The sequence below is a fragment of the Oncorhynchus mykiss genome, chromosome 28, assembly GCF_013265735.2.
Source record: "Oncorhynchus mykiss isolate Arlee chromosome 28, USDA_OmykA_1.1, whole genome shotgun sequence".
Taxonomy (NCBI): Eukaryota; Metazoa; Chordata; class Actinopteri; order Salmoniformes; family Salmonidae; genus Oncorhynchus; species Oncorhynchus mykiss.
In genome coordinates this window covers 9,423,319-9,445,966 of record NC_048592.1, presented here as the reverse complement: position 1 = coordinate 9,445,966, position 22,648 = coordinate 9,423,319, and the positions used below count along the sequence as shown (strand labels likewise).

General features: G+C 43.0%; 1 protein-coding gene across 5 annotated transcripts; it reads left to right on the top strand.

Moving 5' to 3' along the window:
* The first annotated feature begins 4,932 nt into the window (after positions 1-4,932).
* casp8 (caspase 8, apoptosis-related cysteine peptidase) lies at positions 4,933-22,554 on the top strand. 5 transcript variants are annotated; one of them, XM_036965886.1, is made up of 12 exons: positions 4,933-5,191; positions 6,714-6,770; positions 12,255-12,414; positions 12,822-13,012; positions 13,170-13,275; positions 19,346-19,475; positions 19,860-19,976; positions 20,049-20,161; positions 20,318-20,432; positions 20,540-20,667; positions 20,937-21,163; positions 22,127-22,545. In XM_036965886.1, the coding sequence occupies exons 2-12, from the start codon at positions 6,754-6,756 to the stop codon at positions 22,254-22,256; spliced, it is 1,434 nt and encodes a 477-aa protein (XP_036821781.1). In that variant the 5' UTR covers positions 4,933-5,191; positions 6,714-6,753; the 3' UTR covers positions 22,257-22,545.
* The last annotated feature ends 94 nt before the right edge of the window (positions 22,555-22,648 follow it).

Here is a 22,648-nt window from a genome sequence, read left to right as displayed (position 1 = left end):
GTGTTTGATGACATTCCATTTGCGCCGTCCCGGCCGTCCTCTTACCTTGGTCTGGAAGTAGAATACTGTGGTGATGATGCATACGATACGATGACCGCGATGCCCAGAGCCAGAAGCACTGCTGTAGTATCATAGAAACTACACACAGAGCAGAGACGCACACACGGCGACAGACAGACGTGACTACCACACTGTGTGTGTCTGTCTCACCTGGATATGGTCCCTGTCATGTACAGTAGGACATGGCCAGTGTCTGTGCAACAGAAAACACAGATCAATATAAACCATAGCAGGCCAGCACAAACCACTAAAGTCCATCATCGACCAGTAAATACCATTGTAGACTATAGACTAGCCTGGACCAGTACAGAATATTGCTAGTTACTGACAAAGGTGGGCAGCTGGAGGACTTTCCGTGGGAATTTCCTCCTAAAGACAGGCGAGTGGCTACGTTAAGGACAGCACTTTAATACAATAAAACTCTATTGTCAACTCTATTGTAAACTATTATTAATTTTTTGGTCAACTTTGTCATCTTCTAGAGGTGATGTTCTTTAAGAAAGAGACTCACCTGGGTCCTTTACGGCAGACCGGCAGAATGTGAGTGACGATATACACAGTGCTACAAAGGCATAGGTCAACACAGCTGTCAATCAAACAGCACAGCCAAGACATAGGCCAGCACAGCTGTCAATCCAACAACACTGTAAAAACATAGGTCAGTACAAAGGGATAGTACTTACAATGACAACCAGTAGACGGCTGGGTTTCTGATCACAAACCGCTTTACAGAGTCACTGCAGAGAAGGGTAACTCAGTTCAACACACGTGTGCAGTAACACAAAACCACTAATACACAGACATACCACAGTCATAGAAACACAAGCACTGCAACGAGTGTGACAGTGATGAGTAGCTGAGATGCCAGAATCATATACACCTAAGAGAAAGAGAATATTATACTATATTATAAACTGGGTGGTTCGAGCCCTGAATGCTGATTGGCTGACAGCCGTGGTATATCAGGCCGTATACCACAGGTATGACAAAACATTTATTTTTTACTGCTCTAATTACATTTGTAACCAGTTTATAATAGCAATAAGCCACCTCAGGGGCTTGTGGTATATGGTCAATATACCACGGCTGAGGGCTGTATCCAGGCACTCCGCGTTGCATTGCGTCGTGCCTACAGTAAGAACAGCCTTGAGCTGTGGTATATTGGCCATATACAGTACCACACCCCTCGTGCCTTATTGTTTAATTATATCACCTTGTGTTTGTGTGTGCTTGCTTGTTGTGCTGTCTCACTTTTCGTATGAAGGCATGTCGCACTTTCAGACTGTTGAAACGGCCTGCCGCAAACCCCTCCCCATCGCCTGTGACATCAACAGAAACCTCATCAGAACACAAGACTGGTGATCAACTACTAAAGTATAACCTTCAGTATCAAGGATTCATATTAATCTGTGCAAAAGAGCTTATTCGGGAATAAGAGAAAGCTCAGAATAAGCCCCAGCCAGGTGAGAGAGGAGGGTTCAGGCTTACCGCACAGTGCACTGGTTGGCATTGTAGGAGTAGTGATGCGGGGCATGGGTGGTATTGTGGGCTGGGCGTGATACTCTGGTGTTGGACCACCAAGGTGAGGCTGGCCTGGGTAGGTCCCAATGGGGTACCCTGCAGGCTGACCGGGGTATGGAGGACCATGGGGACCAGAGGGGTAGGGGGCAGAAGGCTGGCCTGGTGGGGGACTTCCATAGGCCGGGAAGCCGTATGCAGGAGGAGGGGGGTAGTCACCACCTCGGGGGCCGTAGAGGTGGGTACTAGAGTCATCAAAAACCCGGGGGGAAGTCAGACCGCTGTATACTGTCTGACCCAGGAACACCCTCCTAGGAAAACCGGCAACCCAGGGATCCCCTCCCAGGAAAACCGGTGACCCAGGAACCCCCTCCTAGGAAAACCGGCAACCCAGGGATCCATTCCCAGAAAAAACCGGTGACCCAGGGATCCCCCCTCCCAGGAAAACCGGTGACCCAGGGATCCCCCTCCCAGGAAAACCGGCTACCCAGGGATCCCCATCATATGTTAGAAAAACTGTATTTTTCACGTCTTGTCTTATCATCTGGTAAATGATAATGGCAAGGAGAAGTAATCTACATTAGAAAATAATAGATTTGGAAGATTGTTATTTATGATTTTGACCTCCGCACATAGTTTGACCTCCGCACTTTGAGAAGCTCCACAGCTCATTAGTGGTGGTGAGTTAAGACAATCAGAAATACTATCAGACATCCCCAAATGGGCACATTTATAGGCCTACATTTGTGCGCAGGCCAGGTAGACTAGTCCTACCTATATGTGTCATCAGGGGCACGTCCTTTGACTCTTTAATGCATTAGTTCTTTCATCTCCTGTGTGTCAACTGAACTATTAGTGGTTTGGGCAGTAAGGCTGTTATGAAGGAAATGAGATGGGGACTTTACTAGATTATTGAGACATAAATGAGGAATTAGAGTTCATTTTCAGCTGTGTGTGGTCTCAATTGAAATTTTAATAAAACATGATTTTTTATTGAAGCAAAATGTGCTTTTGTGGTTGTCTTCATTACACTTAATACAGTTGAAGTCGGAAGTTTACATATTTATTTAATTTCACCTTTATTTAACCAGGTAGGCCAGTTGAGAACAAGTTCTCATTTACAACTGCGACTTGGCCAAGATAAAGCAAAGCAGTGTGACACAAACAACACCACAGTTATACATGGAATAAACAAACATACAGTCAATAACACAATAGAAATGTCTATATACAGTGTGTGCAAATGGTGTAAGGAAGTAAGGCAATAAGTAGGCCATAGTAGTGAAGTAATTACAATTTAGAAAGTTAACACTGGAGTGATAGATGATGCAGATGATGATGTGCAAGTAGAAATACTGGAACTAATGGTGTGCAAAAGAGCAAAAAAGTTAATAAAACAATATGGGGATGAGGTAGGTAGTTGGATGGGCTATTTACAGATGGGCTGTGTACAGCTGCAGCGATCGGTAAGCTGCTCAGATAGCTGATGCTTAAAGTTGGTGAGGGAGATAAGTCTCCAACTAGAGTGATTTCAAATAAAGACGGGAAAAAAAACACATTTACATGGGAGAACAACGTCTACACTGCTACACCAGCTTTGTTTAAAAAAAACATACACCGTAGCCAAATAATTAAACTCAGTTTAACAATTCCTGACATTAAATCAGAGTAAATATTCCCTGTCTTAGGTCAGTTAGGATCACCACTTTATTTTTAAAATGTGAAATGTCAGAATAATAGTAGAGAGAATGACTTATTTCAGCTTTTATTTCTTTCAGATTTGATTTCTTTCATCACATTCCCAGTCGGTCAGAAGTTTACATACAACCAATTAGTAATTGGTAGCATTGCCTTTTGTTTAACTTGGGTCAAACGTTTTGGGTAGTCTTCCACAAGCTTCCCACAATAAGTTGGGTGAATTTTGGCCCATTCCTCCTGACAGAGCTGGTGTAACTGAGTCAGGTTTGTAGGCCTCCTTGCTCGCACGTTTCAGTTCTGCCCACAGATTTTCTATAGGAATGAGGTCAGGGCTTTGTGATGGCCATTCCAATACCTTGACTTTGTTGTCCTTAAGCCATTTTGCCACAACTTTGGAAGTATCCTTGGGGTCATTGTCCATTTGGAAGACCCATTTGCGGCCAAGCTTTAACTTCCTGACTGAGATCTTGAGATGTTGCGTTAAAATATCCACAATTTTCCTCCCCCATGCTGACATCTATTTTGTGAAGTGCACCAGTCCGTCCCTCCTGTAGCAAAGCACCCCCACAACATGATGCTGCCATACCTATGCTTCACGGTTGGGATGGTGTTCGTCGGCTTGCAAGCCTCCCCCTTTTTCCTCCAAACATAATGATGGTTATTATGGCCAAACAATTATATTTTTGTTTCCTCAGACCAGAGGACATTTCTCCAATTAGTATGATCTTTGTCCCCATGTGCAGTTGCAAACCATGGTCTGGCTTTCTTGTAGCAGTTTTGGAGCAGTGGCTTCTTCCTTGCTGAGTGGCCTTTCACGTTATGTCAATATAGGACACTTTTTACTGTGGATATAGATACTTTTGTACCTGTTTCCTCCAGCATCTTCACACGGTCCTTTGCTGTTGTTTTGGGATTGATTTTCACTTTTCGCATGAAAGTATCTTCATCTCTAGGAGACAGAACGCGTATCATTCCTAAGCGGTATGACGGCTGTGTGATCCCATTGTGTTTATACTTGCGTACTATTGTTTAAACAGATGAACGTGGTACCTTCAGGCATTTGGAAATTGCTTCCAAGGATGAACCAGACTTGTGGAGGTTTACAATTTTTTATGAGGTCTTGGCTGATTTCTTTTGATTTTCCCATGATGTCAAGCAAAGAGGCACTGAGTTTGAAGGTAGGCCTTGAAATACATCCACAGGTACACCTCCAATTGACTTAAATGATGTCAATTAGCCTATCAGAAGCTTCTAAAGCCATGACATAATTTTCTGGAATTTTCCAATCTGTTTCAAGGCACAGTCAAGTTAGTGTATGTCGACCTACTGGAATTGTGATACAGTGAATTTTAAGTGAAATAATCTGTCTGTATACAATTGTTGGAAAAAATTACTTGTGTCATGCACAAAGTAGATGTCCTAACCGACTTGCCAAAACGATAGTTTGTTAACAATAAATGTATTGGTTGAAAAACAAGTTTTAATGACTCCAGCCTAAGTGTATATAAACTTCCGACTTCAACTGTACATACTACACCAAAGGCCCTATAATTATCTGTCTCTGTAACCAGAAAAGGGATGACGAGATTTTTGAGCATTTTATTCAATGCGTCATCATGTTACTGTACAACCACGCCCATTGTCATGACCTACTTCCTGACTCAAATGATAAAACCGTGGAGAAGAAGTCGAACCGAAAGAAAACAGGACAGCTCGAAGAGTGCGGTGGCAGTGGTATTAAAAAAAAAAAGTAAAAAAAGAGGTATACATTTTGCGTACAGTGTATGTTACAGTTGAGTGAATTGGCTGTTCTCTTTATTTAGTCGTGTCTTATCTCATTGGCGTCTCATTAACTGACTACGTAGTTTCGTTAGTAGAAGAAGCCGGCGGGAAATACTCGCCCAGCCGACCCAAGGTGAGTTGTGTCTGCCTTTTAAAGTTTATTTTAAGTTCCTATCCATGACAACAGTCAAGTGCTGTATTACTGTTTAATTACAAGTTGATTTTATTTAACATGGTGTAGACATTTTTTGTATAGTATTTGCAATTTCAAAAGTACAGAATAAACTATTCTGCTTGCAGCACAAATGATGACCTCACTTTTTATGCTAATCGGGGAACTTTCTAAATAAAAGCCCACATTTCAACACTGTATTTATTTGTTTTTATTTAACCTTTATTTAGCTAGGCAAGTCACTTAAGAACAAATTCTTATTTACAATGACTGCCTACCAAAAGGCCTCCTGTAGGGACAGTAGCTGATAAAAAAAGATGTAGAATTTTAACCAATGGCCAATGTTCTACCTGTCTCTGCCTAAGTGGGGTGGGAAATTCTCAGTTGGGTCTGTAGAATCTACAGATGGTGTTATTTCATGGGGGACTGTGGTCTAATGCCACGTTCACTTTATGTCAAATTAATGTAAGTTATTTGCGTAAAGCTTCCTATTGTTTGATTCTGATACTTCCCAAGTGGGGAAACTCGAGTTTCTGACATCACGTGAATGTGTCATAATTACCCAGGAGCACTATTTGTTTTTGAAAAAGTTTTATTGTCACATTTCCTTTTTAAAACTGTTCATTTATATATTTACAACCTTTAAACACATAAAAAAACAGCATTTGAATATTACATTTAAATTGTTAAAAAGTACATGTTGTTAAAACCAGTAGAAACAACCATAAATAAAAGTACTTTTTCATGTAAAACATCCAAATCTGTAAAAGCCATTTAAAATGTGTATAAATTATTTTACAAAAGTAAAACATTTTTTAAGACATGAAAACATAACTTTGTTAAAAAGCGGTCCTTATCAAACTCGCCTGCTCCGACTGGATTTCCGTCCTGTACGTCAGGGCCAGGAGCACTTTATACTCCACCCATTCCATTGGCCACAACTAAGTTGTGGGGTGGCAGCGTAGCCTTGAGTTTAGAGCATTGGACTAGTAACCGAAAGGTTGCAAGATCGAATCCCCTAGCTGACAAGGTCTGTCGTTCTGCCCCTGAACAAGGCAGTTCACCCACTGTTCCTAGGCTGTCATTGAAAATAAGAATTTGTTCTTAACTGACTTGCCTAGTTAAATAAAGATAAAATAAAATAAAGTAGGGCCTGTAAAAAAAACACAGCATAACTTTACGTAAGGCAGGGTTCCCAAACTGTCTGCCGAATTTGGCCCACAGGTGGCTTTATTTAGCCCCCAAGTTCTGAGCTTTTTTTGTTGTTGAATTTTATCATTGTACATAACTATAAAAACACAAGGAAATTACCTACCAAATGATTTTAATTAGCGAAATCTGTTCTGAAGTATTTCCATGCATAACCGAGAGACACGTGGTCGTATACATTTGTAAACAAGGTTTGAAATTGTTTTAGTTAAATATTATATCTGTTTTGGGCTTCTTGCAGTCCATGAATGATTTGTAATTATGTTCCGAACAGCCCCTCAAGAAGAAAATCATCCCGCTGCTGAATCTAGTTGATGATCCCTGATGTAAGGTCTTTAAATTAATCAAATATTCTGATTTTCAGGGGGGCTTTGTCAAACGTCTGGTTATTACGCAGTCTGTCTTGTTATAGACACTCATTTAGTTCAGCATGTTACATTCATTTCAAAACAATACAATCATATTCAATACAGCAATAGTAAATCAGCCAGAAAAACAAAACATTGTCAAATAAATGTGCTTAACCTGTTTGCTTCCAGTGTGAAACAAAATGCCATTCCATACTAGACGTTCATGTACTCTTGCCTTGCCCTAATGGATTGGTGATTGGTTGAGAACTGCTTCAAAGACAATGATGGACTGACATGAATCTGTCCTAGATGAATCTAATGGGGATGTGCTGGCTGCTCCTTTACACATTTAAATCAGCCTAAGGGCAGCTTTGACAGGTCAATCGCTTTGGCCTAACAAATAAAAAATTGTCGGTAATCCCAGTAAAATCATGTTGCTGTAGGTTCACCCCAGCTATGCATAGCCTCCCAATTATTTTCTTAAACCCAGCTTGGTCACAATAAAAAGGTTTTACTTTTGGACTTTAATGGTTCATATAGCCCATGTACAGCATTGGGGGCAGTGGAAGGGGTATCTGTACTTTTTATATTTTAACCACTTTTACTTCACTACATTCCTAAAGAAAACAATGTACTTTTTACTCCATACATTTTCCCTGACACCCAAAAGAACAGGGACAGCCAACCAGCGCAAAAAATAATATTGCGATATTGTTGAAACGATACATATTGTCAAATATAATATCCAGATATGTAACTGTATAATGCCCCCCCCCCCCCCCCCCCCCCCCCCCCCCGATCACTAATATGCATAACACAATCCCCCTCCAAAACTACACATATTTGTTTATTAGAGACCCAACAGAGTATTTCCCACCCCACTTTAGCTGAGAAAGGTAGAATAGTTGTGGGGAACAAACTGCTGCAGGACATGTACAACACAGTACCAACTTTACATGTTGACCCTACTAAGGGAGGTGAAGATTATTTGATCTTTTCCCCCCACAAACCAATAAGTATCCCATATACAGTGTATTGCATTGCAGTGGGTGGAGTAAGTTGTCACCAGCACTCTGTATTCAACCCGTTGGCCAACACAAGAGACGGATTTTTAGGACGATTGAGTAATAACAATACCATGTATTTTATTAAGTGTATTTCTGTAAATATAGTCTACACCAGTGGTTCTCAAACGTTTTATAGTCCGCTACTCCTTCAAACATTCAACCTCCAGCTGCGTACCCCCTCTAGCACCAGGGTCAGCGCACTCTCAAATGTTGTTTTTTGCCATCATTGTAAGCCTGACACACACACACACTATATGAAAGATTTATTAAACATCAGAATGAGTGTGAGTTTTTGTCACAACCTGGCTTATGGGAAGTGACAAAGAGCTCTTATAGGACCAGGGCACAAATAATAATATATTATTAATCAGTAATTTTGCTGTTTATTTAGCCATCTTACATATAAAACGTTTTATTTGTTCATTGAAAGTTGTGAATATCTCACCACAGGTTAATGAGAAGGGTGTGCTTGAAAGGATGCACATGCAATGTTGGGTTGTATTGGAGAGTCTCAGTCTTAAATCATTTTCCACACACAGTCTGTGCCTGTTTTTAGTTTTCATGCTAGTGAGGGCTGAGAATCCACTCTCACATAGGTACATGGTTGCAAAGGGCATCAGTGTCTTTTAACAGCGCGATGTGCCAAGGCTGGATACTCTGAGCGTGCAGCCCAATCCAGAAATCTGGCAGTGGCTTCTGATTTAAATTACATTTTCACAGAACCGCTTGATGCAATTTTGATGAGGCTCTATTGTTCAGATATCTGTAAGTGGACTGGAGGAAGGGCATGAAAGAGAGAACGAATCCAGTTGTTTGTGTCATCTGAAAGTACCTGCGTAATTACGCACCCAACTCACTCCGATGCTTCGCTATATCACATTTGACATTGTCCGTAAGTTTGAGTTCATTTGTTCACTTTGGACAATAGTTTTCAACATACCAGCATTTGTGTGAACTTTCAAAAGAAATGCTGGTAGAAATAATAATTTTATTTGTAATATTTTATGTCAAATAATCCATTATTTTTTTTCAAAGGTGATGGCAATGCTGTGAAAAACAGTTGTACTGCACTAGAGTGCTAAAAATAAATATTCCCGAAGTTGAGCATTACTTTGCATAGGGGAAAAGGGGGAAAATATCTGAATCTTTACTGCTAGCATAATTTCCTGCTGCTAGCTGGAACCTTGCCACTTTGTTGCCACTCCTGTTGAGGCTGAAAGACATATGTACAAATAGTAGTAAGAATGTCTCACCTCATGTTCAAGAATGGCCTTTTTCCCGTTGTACAGATTACAACCACTCACTTTTGGTTATTTGAAAACGAAATAATCTCCAAAATAGAGGCCATAGAAAGTTGGTTGCAATTTCAGTTTAATCAAAAAAAACGTTTTCAACAAAATGATAGTCTAGAAACTAAAGCTTTGGTTGTCTTCCTCTCAGGCTTCCATGTCTTCTCTATGGATCTCCTAAATGTCCACCTCTTGAACATCAGACTCTGAGGCCTCATCTTCACTGTCACTTTCCAGCCTGGTTGTGGATGGCTCGTTGTCAGGCTCAAAAAGCTGCAAATTTGCCCGGGTGGCCACCATTTCTCAACTCTTGTATTGGTCAGCCTATTGCGTGCTTTGGTGTGTGTGTTCCCAAACAAGGACCAGTTGCGCTCTGAGGCGGCTGATGTTGGTGGGATTTGGAGGATGACCGACAACGGGAAAGAGCCTCAGATACAGAAAGTACCTTCCACCAGGTGGCTGACGAGATATGTTGGCACGACTGCCATATTACAGCTCCCTCCCAATGCCCTTGCTTGGAAGTGTACTTCACAAGACTGCCAAGAGCCTTGCCCTCATCCAGGCCAAGGTGGCGAGACACGGTAGTGATGACACCATTGTTGATCTCTGTACCAGACAGGATGCTCTTGCCAGCAGACTTGGGGTTCAACATGTACGCTGTGGCGTGGATGGGCTTCAGGCAGAATTCTTTGCTTACATCTGCAACAGAGTCTGAACATCAGACAGGATGGAATTGTCTCCCTCAATCCATGCAATGGCTAATACTACTATAGTTTCAGGAGTTTCAGGCTGCTTACCACGCTCTCCCAAAATACATCACACAGGAGGATCCTCTTGATGGGGCTGTCCATATCGGCAGACTGTGATATGGCCATTTCTTGGAGAGACTCCTTCCCCTCCATGAGACTGTCAAACATGATGACAACACCACCCCAACAAGTGTTTGTGAGGGTAGAACTCCTCCACTTTAGACAGCGTTCATGTTCGCAGCATTGTCTGTCACCAGTGCAAATACCTCCTGTGGTCCAAGGTCATTGATGGCTGCCTTCAGGTCATCTGCAATGTAGACACCAGTGTGTCTGTTGTCCCTTGTGTCTGTGCTCTTGTAGAATACTGGTTGAGGGGTGGGGTTGATGTAGTCAATTATTCCTTTCCTGCAAACATTCAACCTCCCATCAGAGATGATTGCAACACAGTCTGCTTTCTCTATGATTTGCTTGACCTTCACTTGAACTCTGCATCCAGCAAATGAGTAGATACAGCATGTCTGCTTGGAGGGGTGTATGCTGGGCGAAGAACATTCAGAAATCTCTTCTAATACACGTTGCCTGTGAGCATCAGAGGTGAACCAGTTGCATACACAGCTCGAGCAAGAAATTCATCAGCATTTCTCGGACTATGTTCTGCAATTGAGTCAAAAAAACTTATAATTCCAGGAGGACCATGAGCTGTTACTATCGATAAGGTGTCTGATTCATCATTTTCACCTCGAATAGAAGTAGAGGGACTTTTGTCAGAGGTTGTGAGCGCTGAGGGAACTTTATGCACTTGGCCAGATGATTCTGCATCTTTGTTGCATTCTTCACATGATTTGGCACAGAATTTGCAAATGTACGCTGCTTTTCCTTGTACATTAGCTGCAGTGAAATGTCTCCACACATCAGGTAGTGCCCGTGGCATTTTCCTGTAGATAAGGAAAAAAATTGGTTAAAAAAAAGATATGTACAGATAAAATAGTTAAGCAGTTAGATTAAACAATTCCTTTGTAAGAAACATTTATCATGAAACATGTATGGAAACAGGTGAATTAATACTCCTCAGTTAGCAGGCTCAAGTAAGCTAAAACCCACACGGAAGCAAAAACTAACTAGCAGAAATTGTTAACAAGTTATAAATAATTTAAACACACTATTTACTAGTTAACAAAAAATAATGTATGTCATATAAAATATATTCACCCCACCCAGTATTGTAATCAAAACTGACCAGAAAGTGTGTAGTCCTTGACTCAGACAGTGTAATAGTGTGGGCTCAAAAGCATCTCAATAGTGTGTAAGATCCTGAGAATCGGCTGTACATGGGATGGAAGAGTGCATGGTCTAACATGCTCACCACACCGCATAAATTTACACATACATGTTATTCAATCATTGCACCCACACTGCTCGCGAGTGTCTGCGTAGCTGGGCGCTAAAATAGATCTTGGTTCTATTTGTGATGCTCAACGTGCTGCAAGTCCTGCCTCTCAAATCTCCTCATTGGTTTTTAGGCGCATATAGCCACGTGGGTGATTGAAAGATGGAACTGAGTAGAAGATCTTGTGCATTTCAGGTAAAATAACAATCCAATGTTTATATCCCAGGACAAATTAGCTAGCAACAGCAAGCTCACTAGCTAAATTGTCATAAATGTTTCATACTTTTCGAACTGCCCCCAAATTAATATAATTGGTTCAGACTTTATTTCAACCTGCATGTCCTGATCGCATCTGGTGCACGCAGACACGCGTGATTGGGGACATTGCCCAGTGTAGGATGCCATCTTTCGGATGGGATGTAAATGGGTGTCCTGACTATCTGTGGTAACTAATGATTCGGTGGCACTTATCGTAAGAGTAAAGGTGTTAACACCGGTGTCCTGGCCAAATTTCTAATCTGGCCCTCGTACCATCGTGGCCACCTAATCATCCCCAGCTTCCTATTGGCTCATTCATCTGTTTCTTCCCCCTGTAACTATTCCCCAGGTGGTTGCTGTAAATTACAATCTGTTATCGGTCAACTGGCCTGGTAAAATAAAAATATCTATGACCTGGGAAAAACCTAATGATGGAAAAAAAAAACACATGTTGACATCCTATCTATAAAACAATATGAGCTCACCTCTCTTTCATTCATACATCCTACACTGTTGACTGTGGCCTGTGGGTTTCTCATCCTGTCACCCAGGAGTTTATATAGAGGCTGGTCACTTCTCATAGCCCTTTAGGAAGCCTTCCTCCTGGTCATCTCCTCATACCTGACCCAGCAATAATGGACCAACATGTTGGACTTACAAACCTCCTCTACTCCCCCCCCCCCCCCCCCCCCCCCCCCCCTCCGCTCTCTCATAGCCCTGTGCAAGTGGATGTTGCAGTGCGGTCTGGTCAGGGGATCCAGTGTGTGATGGACCTGCGCCTGCTGTCTCGTATCGATGAGGAGCTGGACTCCTCTGAGGTGGCTGCCCTGTGCTTCCTGTGCAGAGATGTGCTCAATAGGAAACGCCTGGAGACGGTGAGGGATAGGGACCACGTACAGAGGGCTAAGATCGAGATGAATGGCCAATCCTAACCTCCTTTGAAGTGATTGGATGATGTATATTAGGATTGTGGTTAGGATAGCGCATCCTAGCGCACTATGGAGTTTATGCCATATTGCTATGCAATAGTGCCAAATGGAAACTGGTGAAACCAATACCATAAATTTGAATTGAATTTGGGTATAAAAAATGTAAAAAACACAATGTACATTGTATCCCCAGAGCATGTTTTAATTAAAGCTTTAATTGTTTTCAAAGTGGTCTATGGCTATAGAGTTTCCTATCATTATATTTCCCATCAGTCCATTCCTTTTATATCAGTGAAAGCAAGTGTAGAGAATTGGAACGCAACACCGTCTAATCCTTTGTGGGCTGGCTTCAGGTGGAGGATGGGCGTGGCCTGTTCCTGAGGCTGCAGGAGAAAAGCCTGCTGGAGGACCACTACTTCCTGTCCCAACTCCTCTCTGTCATTGGTCGACTGGACCTTCACCGCCTCCTGGAGACCGACAGCAGACAGCCGGAGCAAACGGCCCACACCCAGACAGACGCATGCCCTGCCCTCTCACAGTACAGGTGAGCACAGAGGGAGGGAGGGAGGGAGGGAGGGAGGGAGGGAGGGAGGGGGGGGGGGGGGGGGGGACCACATAGCACAGCAACACTGAACAGCTGGACATTCTGGTAAATCACTGGTTTACGTCTTTCTCTTTCTTTCTCTCTCTCTCTCTCTCAGGAGGATGTTGTATAAGGTCTCAGAAGATGTAACTAAGGAGAATCTCACTAAGATTAAGTTTTTGCTGAGTGACAAACTGCCCAGAGGACGACTGGATCCCTGCACTGTGAGAACACCTACATGCACACACTCATTTGCAAATGCACACTAGAAAATTTGAGCCTGGTCTGACCTAGCCCGAGCCCTACCCGAGTCCAACATCACATACATGGAATGAATCCACGATGGCGTAGCAGTCAGACGTCTTTGTCTTGTCCCATGTACATATCTTTTTAAAAATATTTTTCTTTGCATTCTTTTTAATATTATTCCTAAACCTCTACTTCAAAATACTCTCCTGCGACCCGCCTCACCCAATGTGGAATTCCGGAACTGGAATTCCTCAACTGACTCGCTACCAGCTATCAGTCAGCTAACCACTGCTAGCGGTCATCAGATAACCTTTAGCTCGGAAAGCTCTCGCCAGTTCGTACAACGCATTTCAAACCAGAGCATACCGAACCTATTTTTCTCTCCATATCCTCGGGTTTCCTACCGCAAACTCTGAACCTTTTCATCTGGATCATCGCAGCTAGCTAACCGCAACCCGGGTTGACTACTCCTGGCTAAGGTTTCCGTCCCGGAGCAAGCACCAATTAGCCTGGAGCTAGCCCATGCTATGCCCATCTCCTGGCGAGGGCTCCTGGGCTACTCCTGAAGCCCACTCCTCGGCTGCAATATCCGGACCCCTTCTACTGCCGGTACGGGGCACGGAACCCTGCCAATCCTTCACGACTGGAATACTGACATAATCTGCCCGATGATTCCAACAGGCCCCTCAGGCACGACGTCCCCTGAAGGCCCATTCTGCTAACCGCGGCCTGCTAGCTATCTAGAGCATATTGGACTGTTAGCTGATCCATCAGCCAGTTTCTTGGACCACTATACCCATTTTGCCAATTGGACTTGGACCCCTCTGCTACTTGGAACCCGACTAATTCCACGACTGGTCTATCGACGTCACCGCACGAGGAGGTAAAAACATACTTTTCCCCCATTGCGGCATCCCTCTAAGGCCCTTCTGCTAACTTGCTAGCCCCGGCATGCTAACTGTCAATTGCCGTGTCCCCAGCCAGCCCAACCATTCACTGGACCCATCCGATTCACTTGGCTGCGCATGCCTCTCCCTAATATCAATATGCCTTATCCACTTCTGTCCTGGTTAGTGATTACTGTCTTATTTCACTGTAGAGCCTCTAGCCCTGCTCAATATGCCTTAACTAACCATGTTGTTCCACCTCCCACATATGCGATGACATCACCTGGTTTAAACGTCTAGAGACTATCTCTCTCATCATTACTCAATGCCTAGGTTTACCACCAATGTACTCTCTTCCTACCATACCTTTGTCTGTACATTGTGCCTTGAATCTATGCTATAGAGCCCAGAAACCTGCTCCTTTTACTCTCTGTTCCGAACGTGTAGGCGACCAGTTCTTATAGCCTTTAGCCATACCTTTATCGTACTTCTCCTCTGTTCCTCTGGTGATGTAGAGGTTAATCCAGGACCTGCAGTGCCTAGCTCCACTCCTACTCCCCAGGTGCTCTCATTTGTTGACTTCTGTAACTGTAAAAGCCTTGGTTTCATGCATGTTAACATTAGAAGCCTACTCCCTAAGTATGCTTTAGCACATTCTGCCAACCCAGATGTCTTAGCCGTGTCTGAATCCTGGCTTAGGAAAACCACCAAAAACCCTGAAATTTCCATGCCTAACGATAACATTTTCTGCCAAGATAGAACTGCCAAAGGGGGCGGCGTTGCACTCTACTGCAGAGATCTGTCTTACTATCCAGGTCTGTACCAAAACAATTCGAGCTTCTACTTCTAAAAATGCACCTTTCCAGAAACAAGTCTCTCACTGTTGCCGCTTGCTATAGACCACCCTCTGCCCCAGCTGTGCCCTGGACACCATATGTGAATTGATTGACCCCCCCCCCATCTATCTTCTGAGCTCGTGCTGCTAGGTGACCTAAACTGGTACATGATCAACACCCCAGCCATCCTACAATCTAAACTTGATGCCCTCAATCTCACACAAATTTTCAATGAACCTACCAGGTACAACCCCAAATCTGTAAACATGGGCACCCTCATAGATATCATCCTAACTAACTCACCCTCCAAAAAAAACCTTTAAATTTAGCACCAGGAATTGATATAGCCCTTGGTTCACTCCAGACCTGTCTGCCCTTGACCAGCAAAAACATCCTGTGGCGTTCTGCATTGGCATCGAATAGCCCCCGTGATATGCAATTTTTCAGGGAAGTTAGGAACCAATATACACACGCAGTTAGGAAAGCTTAGGCTAGCTTTTTCAAACCGAAATTTGCATCCTGTAGTACAAACTCAAAAAAAGTTCTGGGACACTAAAGTCAATGGAGAATAAGAGCACCTCCTCCCAGCTGCCCACTGCACTGAGGCTAGGAAACACTGTCACTACTGATAAATCCACAATAATTGAGAATTTCAAGAAGCATTTTTCTACGGCTCGCCATGCTGGCTACCTCTACCCCGGTCAACAGCCCTGCGATCCCCACAGCAACTCGCCCTAACCTCCCCCACTTCTCCTTCACCTAAATCCAGATAGATGATGTTCTGAAAGAGCTGCAAAATCTGGACCCCTACAAATCAGCCGGGCTAGACAATCTGGACCCTCTTTCTAAAATAATCTGCTGAAATTGTTGCAACTCCTATTACTAGCCTGTTCAACCTGTTTTGTGTCTTCTGAGATTCCCATAGATTGGAAAGCTGCCGTGGTCATCCCCCTCTTCAAATGGGGAGACACTCTAGACCCAAACTGCTACAGACCTATATCTATTCTACCCTGCCTTTCTAAGGTGTTCGAAAGCCAAGTTAACAAACAGATTACAGACCATTTAGAATCTGACTGTACCTTCTCCGCTATGCAATCTGGTTTCAGAGCTGGTCATGGGTGCACCTCAACCACGCTCAAGGTCCTAAACGTTATCATAACCGCCATCGATAAGAAACATTACTACTCTGGACAGTTCTGACTTAGAATATGTGGACAACTACAAATACCTAGGTGTCTGGTTAGACTAAACTCTCCTTCCAGTCTCATATTAAACATCTCCAATCCAAAATTAAATCTAGAATTGGCTTCTTTCGCAACAAAGCATCCTTCACTCATGCTGCCAAACATACCCTTGTAAATTTGACCATCCTACCGATCCTCGACTTTGGCAATGTCATTTACAAAATAGCCTCCAACAATCTACTCAACAAATTGGATGCAGTCTAGCACAGTGCCATCCGTTTTGTTACCAAAGCCCCATATACTACCCACCATTGCGACCTGTACGCTCTCGTTGGCTGGCCCTCGCTTCATACTCGTCGCCAAACCCACTGGCTCCATGTCATCTACAAGACCCTGCTAGGTAAAGTCCCCCCTTTTCTCAGCTCACTGGTCACCATAGCAGCACCCACCCGTAGCACACGCTCCTGCAGGTATATCTCACTTGTCACCCCCAAAGCCAGTTCTTCCTTTGGCTGCCTCTCCTTCCAGTCCTCTGCTGCCAATGACTGGAACGAACTGCAAAAATCTCTGAAGCTGGAGACTCTTACCTCCGTCACTAGCTTTAAGCACCAGCTGTCAGAGCAGCTCACAGATCACTACACCTGTACATAGCCCATCTAATCTACCTCATCCCCATACTGTATTTTTTTTTTCTCCTTTGCACCCCAGTATCTCTACTTGCACGTTCGTCTTCTGCACAACCTACCATTCTAGTGTTTAATTGCTATATTGTAATTACTTCGCCACCATAGCCTATGTATTGCCTTACCTCTCTTATCCTACCTCATTTGCACATGTTGTCAATAGATTTTTCTACTGTATTATTGATTGTATGTTTGTTTATTCCATGTGTAACTCTGTTGTATGTGTCAACTGCTTTGCTTTATCTGGACCAGGTCGCAGTTACAAATGAGAACTTGTTCTCAACTAGCCTACCTGGTTAAATAAAGGTGAAATAAATAAATACATTTATATTTTTAAACTTGATTTCTAGAAAAAATAACGTTGCCATTTCACCAGTAGGCTATATTGACTGTTGAGAACAATGTGGTTGAGGCGGCAGCAGCATGGGAAGACGAGGAAGCATCTTTTCTCAGAACTCTCCTTTGAATGCATCTTGACTTTATAAAATATCCAAACCTTAAGAAATTAGACAGATCTTGCTGCTGTTGCCCGTTTTTTGAGTGTTTGTTTACTACTGATTACAGTAATCCGATGCGATATCAATTGAGCTCCAAGCAACATGTATAAAGCAATTGCATTTTATGAATGCAACTGTTTTTAAAAGGCTTGATTTCATTAGAAAAGACTCTGGGATTTCTTAATTTCATTAGTGTTTACATTGATCTAAACGATCAAAAGACACATTTTAAAAATAAAAAAAATCCAACACCCATTTAGCACAGAATAACCATGTGCCTCTTCCTCCTCCTTCTTGGTCTTGTATTTTTCTTCTTGGTCTATTTCTCTTACTAGAATTATTATAATAAGTGTTACTTTTATCAATATTAGGCCTTGTAGGCTAGTAGCCTTGCTTAATCTGTCCACCATCGAGCTTGTCGTGTTATAGCCGTCACTTAGGCCTCAATCAATCATTAATTAATGTCATCACACAGCATGATTCATGCCTTTTTTTTAACGATAAGGCATTTTATTTTGAAAATGAAAAAAGAGCCTAGAATATTTAAACAAACAAACAAACACCGTAAAACTTCAATTAAGCGCAGTCTCAAATAGCCCCCTGTCCCTTTTAATAGCCGGACAACGGCACACATTTCAGAAAATGAACACCTGTTTCAAATAAACGCTGGTCTAACTGAATTTCTTACGAGGTTACCATTAATTGTTTTACGAGATTTGTTTGATTTGTTAAATTTCCATAATTTGAGTCATTGCTGAATTATTTAATCCTCCGTTTTTATTGCCAGTAAGAAACTGCTAGCCGTTGGCTTCTAACAGCTGAGAACTGCTAGCTAACTGGCAAGCACAAACATAGTCAACAACTTCAGGTGTACTGTGACCCCCATAAATCGTCCAATCGCCACCTAGTGGCGAAAGTAAGAACTGACAAATGCACAGTCAAAGAAGATAATTATTCTGTCAAGGAAAATTGTTGATATTAATATACATTTTTTTTTAGGCATACTAAGACAAAAGAAACGTGACCTAGTGTGTACATGATTACACAGTGTAGGAATTGAAGAATTGTTTAAAATGCTGGAAGTGAAATCTGGAATTATACAGTTAACTAAGCAAATGAGCTAAAGCTGTATGCATTAAGGAAATGGACGCCTGGCTCAAATAGAAGTCTGTCTCTAAGTGCATGTTGTGTTCAGTGATTTAAGCAAATAAAACTGGGCTATTAACTGAAGTTTTACTGTAAAGATGTTTTCTACTGAACATCCATCATTTGAATAATTGCTCAAAAGCCCCATGTTGTGGATGCATGTTATTCTGAAATAACTGCATCAAGCCTAGGCCTAATTAGGAAAACATTTGGATCAGTTATGGGTCTCCTTTCAATAGTTTTACAAGGAAGGCCCATTAGCGGTGCAGTCACAGGGTAAATGTATGTTAGGATGTGTCGGCTTCTCCTGATTCTAAGATGCGCAGCTTGTCTAGGTCTCGTGGATCATCATTCTCCTGAATGCGCTCCAGCCTTTTCGCATCACAATTTGAAAACGTTTCAGTCATCAGAAAAATATGTTTAATCATGGCCACATGTCTCATACCCAGCCAATATTGTAATCCTGGTGCCGATAGTGGCTACTGCTGCGACGAGAGCAGTAGTAGTAAAAGGTGTGCAGCAAGCCCGAACCCCGCGCGGACCGAATCAATTCTCAGAAATTCAGACCCAGCCTGTTAAAGGGCCGTCGGGTTCGGGCTGAAAATGGGAATCTCACCGTACCTTCTATGGCTGCGTTTACACAGGCAGCCCAATTCTGATTTATTTTTTTCCACTAATTGGTATTTTGTCCAATCAGATCAGCTTTCGCCCATAAGTGGGCAAAATATCAGAATTGGGCTGCCTTTTTGTAAACGCAGCCTAACACACACACACAATTACACCCTCTCTCGCTCTCTCTTTCTTCCCCATAGACTGCTCTGGAGGTGCTGTGTGAGATGGAGAGGCAGGACCTGCTGACAGAGGACAGACTGGATGAGCTACAGAGGATACTGGAGGAGTGTGACACACAGCTGGCCCACACAGTACAGCAGCATAGAGAAGGTACATATTGACACACAGCTGGCCCACACAGTACAGCAGCATAGAGAAGGTACATATTGACACACAGCTGGCCCACACAGTACAGCAGCATAGAGAAGGTACATATTGACACACAGCTGGCCCACACAGTACAGCAGCATAGAGAAGGTACATATTGACACACAGCTGGCCCACACAGTACAGCAGCATAGAGAAGGTACATATTGACACACAGCTGGCCCACACAGTACAGCAGCATAGAGAAGGTACATATTGACACACCTGGCTAGCCGGTACAAGTCACTCACTGTTCTCTCTTCTCTCTCACACCACTCTCTTGCGCTGATTTGATAGTTCAGTATATAAAAATATAGTTATTTGTTTCATGTGGCTGCTGTTTTTCAGCAAGGGGCAGTGTGTCACGGCAGGAGTACTCTGTTCAGCCAATCAGCAACCAGGAACAGCAACTCAGCTCCCCTCAGTCACTACAGAGCCTGTCTATATCAGAGACACGGCCCAACTGTAAGTCACACACACACAGACACACACAGACACACACACACACAGGTAGTTGAAGTGTGTTCTTGTCCACAGGTGAGCGTGGGCAACGCATAAGGTTGTACTCTGATGCAATGACGGAAACTCAGCCTGGGTCTGGGCCTGACCAGGTGACCACTTCACCGACGCAATCCTGTAAGACCTCTGAGGTTAGAAAGTGGGATACACTTTAGACGCCAATCATAGATTCTAACATTTGGTTGATTTTTTAAAATGTATTTTTATTATTATTATTATTATTATTATTATTTATTTATTTATTTATTTTTCCATGGTGGTAACTCCTGTGTGTGTTTGCCCAACAGATGGAGCACTATTCCATGACCTGTAATCCTCGGGGGACGTGCTTAATCATCAATAACTACCACTTCATGGGATTTTCAGGTCTGACAGACAGACCAGGAACTGAGCAGGACGAGAGTAGGCATGCTCACTCATTGGTTGATATTATGAGCCTGATCTCATTCAGTGAATTGGCCAACCTGGATGTTAAATTCTCCCATCTGTCTCTCTGTCTCTGTGTGTAGAGGCTCTGCATAATGTGTTCTCCAGGTTGGGGTTTAAAGTGGAAGTGTGTAGTGACCTGACAGAGAAGACCATGTTGGGTGCGGTAGAGGAGCTTGGAGGGCGGAGTCACATACAGGCAGACGCTCTGGTGAGTAGTGAAGTCATAATTCTCCAGTCTCTTCAGGAGGTACAGTAGCTCTACTCTTGAAGCCCAATTGGACTCCAATTAATTAAAGTAGGTTGAACTACTCTAATCCCTGTGCCTGGTCCTAGGTGGTGTGTGTGCTGTCCCATGGGGAGAAGGGTTGTGTGCTTGGGACAGATGGGGGGGAGGTGCCCATTCGCTCCCTCACACAACCCTTCACCAGCAAGCAGTGCCCTTCTCTGATGGGCAAACCCAAACTGTTCTTCATCCAGGCCTGCCAGGGGAAGGGCTTCCAGCGAGGGGCCCTATTCATCCCCTCCATAAGGCAGAGAGAGGGGCGGTATGAGGCAGACGCCGGCGCCATCGAGTCCATTCCCTGGGATGCAGACTTCCTGATCGGTATGGCAACAGTAGAGGAGTGCAAGTCATTCCGAAACACTAAGGAAGGTTCCATCTACATCCAGGAGCTCTGCAAACAGCTGGAGTGGGGAGCGGACAGGTGAATTAGAAGGGAAGCGGGTTAGGTTTGGCATTAACCATAGAGATTTATTAAGATCAATACATAGAAATAACCCGTTTTTGGGATGTTGCCATTGAGGGATTCCACCATTTAAGGCCCAATGCAGCTGTTTTTATATCAATATCAAATCATTTCTGGGTACCAATTAAGTACCTTACTGTAATATTTTTTCATATTTTTTGTTGTGCTTTTTAGAAAACTTTCTCAAGACAGAATTTTGCTCTGATTGTCTGGGAATGGTCTGAGTAGGGAGGGGAAAACTTAAAACTAGCTCTTATTGACAGATTTGGAACTCTTTGTTATTGGTCTATAAACCAATTTACTGCCTTGTGATGTCACCAGGGAAGCCCAAACTTAATTTTGACTACACTTTAAACAGTCAACTGGGTGGGAATTCGTACGGGTTGGGAGCGATCGGCCAATGATCAGACCCTTATTGTCTTCTTCAAATTGGTTTGTTTAGTTTGTAAATGGCTTTAAGCTATATGACCGCCATCTAGTGGTCACAAATTCATTTCACATAAGATTTGGTTCAAGACTCTAGCACTGCAGGTGGCCATACAAGCTTGCCACTTTTTTCAAACATCAAAAGAAGAAATAGTCTCAATGACGCTGCCCATGCATTCACAGACACCATGATGGCAGATACAAGGTTGTTATCTCTGGGCTCCTGAGTGGCATGGTGGTCTAAGTCATTGCATCTCGGTGCTTGAGGCATCACCACAGAGACGCTGGTTCGAATCCAGGTTGTATCACAACCGGCCATGATTGGGAGTCCCATAGGGTGACGCACAATTGGCCTAGCGTCTTCTGGGTTTGACCATCATTGTAAATAAAAATGTATTCTTAACTGACTTGCCTAGTTAAATAAAGGTTAAAAACATACATCTCTGTAACAGGTGAGAGATGTATCGTGATGTGTATTTCCTGTTTCCTGTGTAGAGGGGAGGATATTCTGTCGGTGCTGACGCGTGTGAATCGTGAGGTCAGCAGAGGAGTGTATAGAGACTCCAAACAGATGCCCGAGCCCAAGTACACCCTCACCAAGAAACTCTTCCTCCCCTACTTCTGAAACACCTCTGGTTGGCTGACTTAAAGCGTCAAATCTTGTCCCTCCTTCTGGATCGAGACACTTCAGAATGGCTGTCATGTCTAAACAGTAAGCTGTCACTCTCAGGAACCCTACCACAGCAGCCTCTACCGTGGCCCATCTCCCATAAGACAGTGTGTTGAACATTGGTTGGCATGTCTGATTTCCTGAAAGATGTTTCAAACTCATGAGATTTTAATACATTTTTCCATTAAATGCTGGAAATTGTGTAACGTTTTCTTTATCTGTAATAAATGTGTTCTGGAGATGATCAGTAAAATGGGTGTCTATTTTTCTATTAGCCATGTTTCACATTTTTAAAGTTCAACAAGATGTCTCTAATTCTGAGGAGAATGTGATTTAATAAGACTTCA

Bases quoted from the DNA above. Each gene is read 5' to 3' on its own strand.
- casp8 (XM_036965884.1), top strand. The intron at 12,415-12,821 runs GTGAGGGATAGG...GGCTGGCTTCAG, and splicing joins ATAGGAAACGCCTGGAGACG to GTGGAGGATGGGCGTGGCCT. The intron at 19,476-19,859 runs GTACATATTGAC...GCTGTTTTTCAG, and splicing joins AGTACAGCAGCATAGAGAAG to CAAGGGGCAGTGTGTCACGG.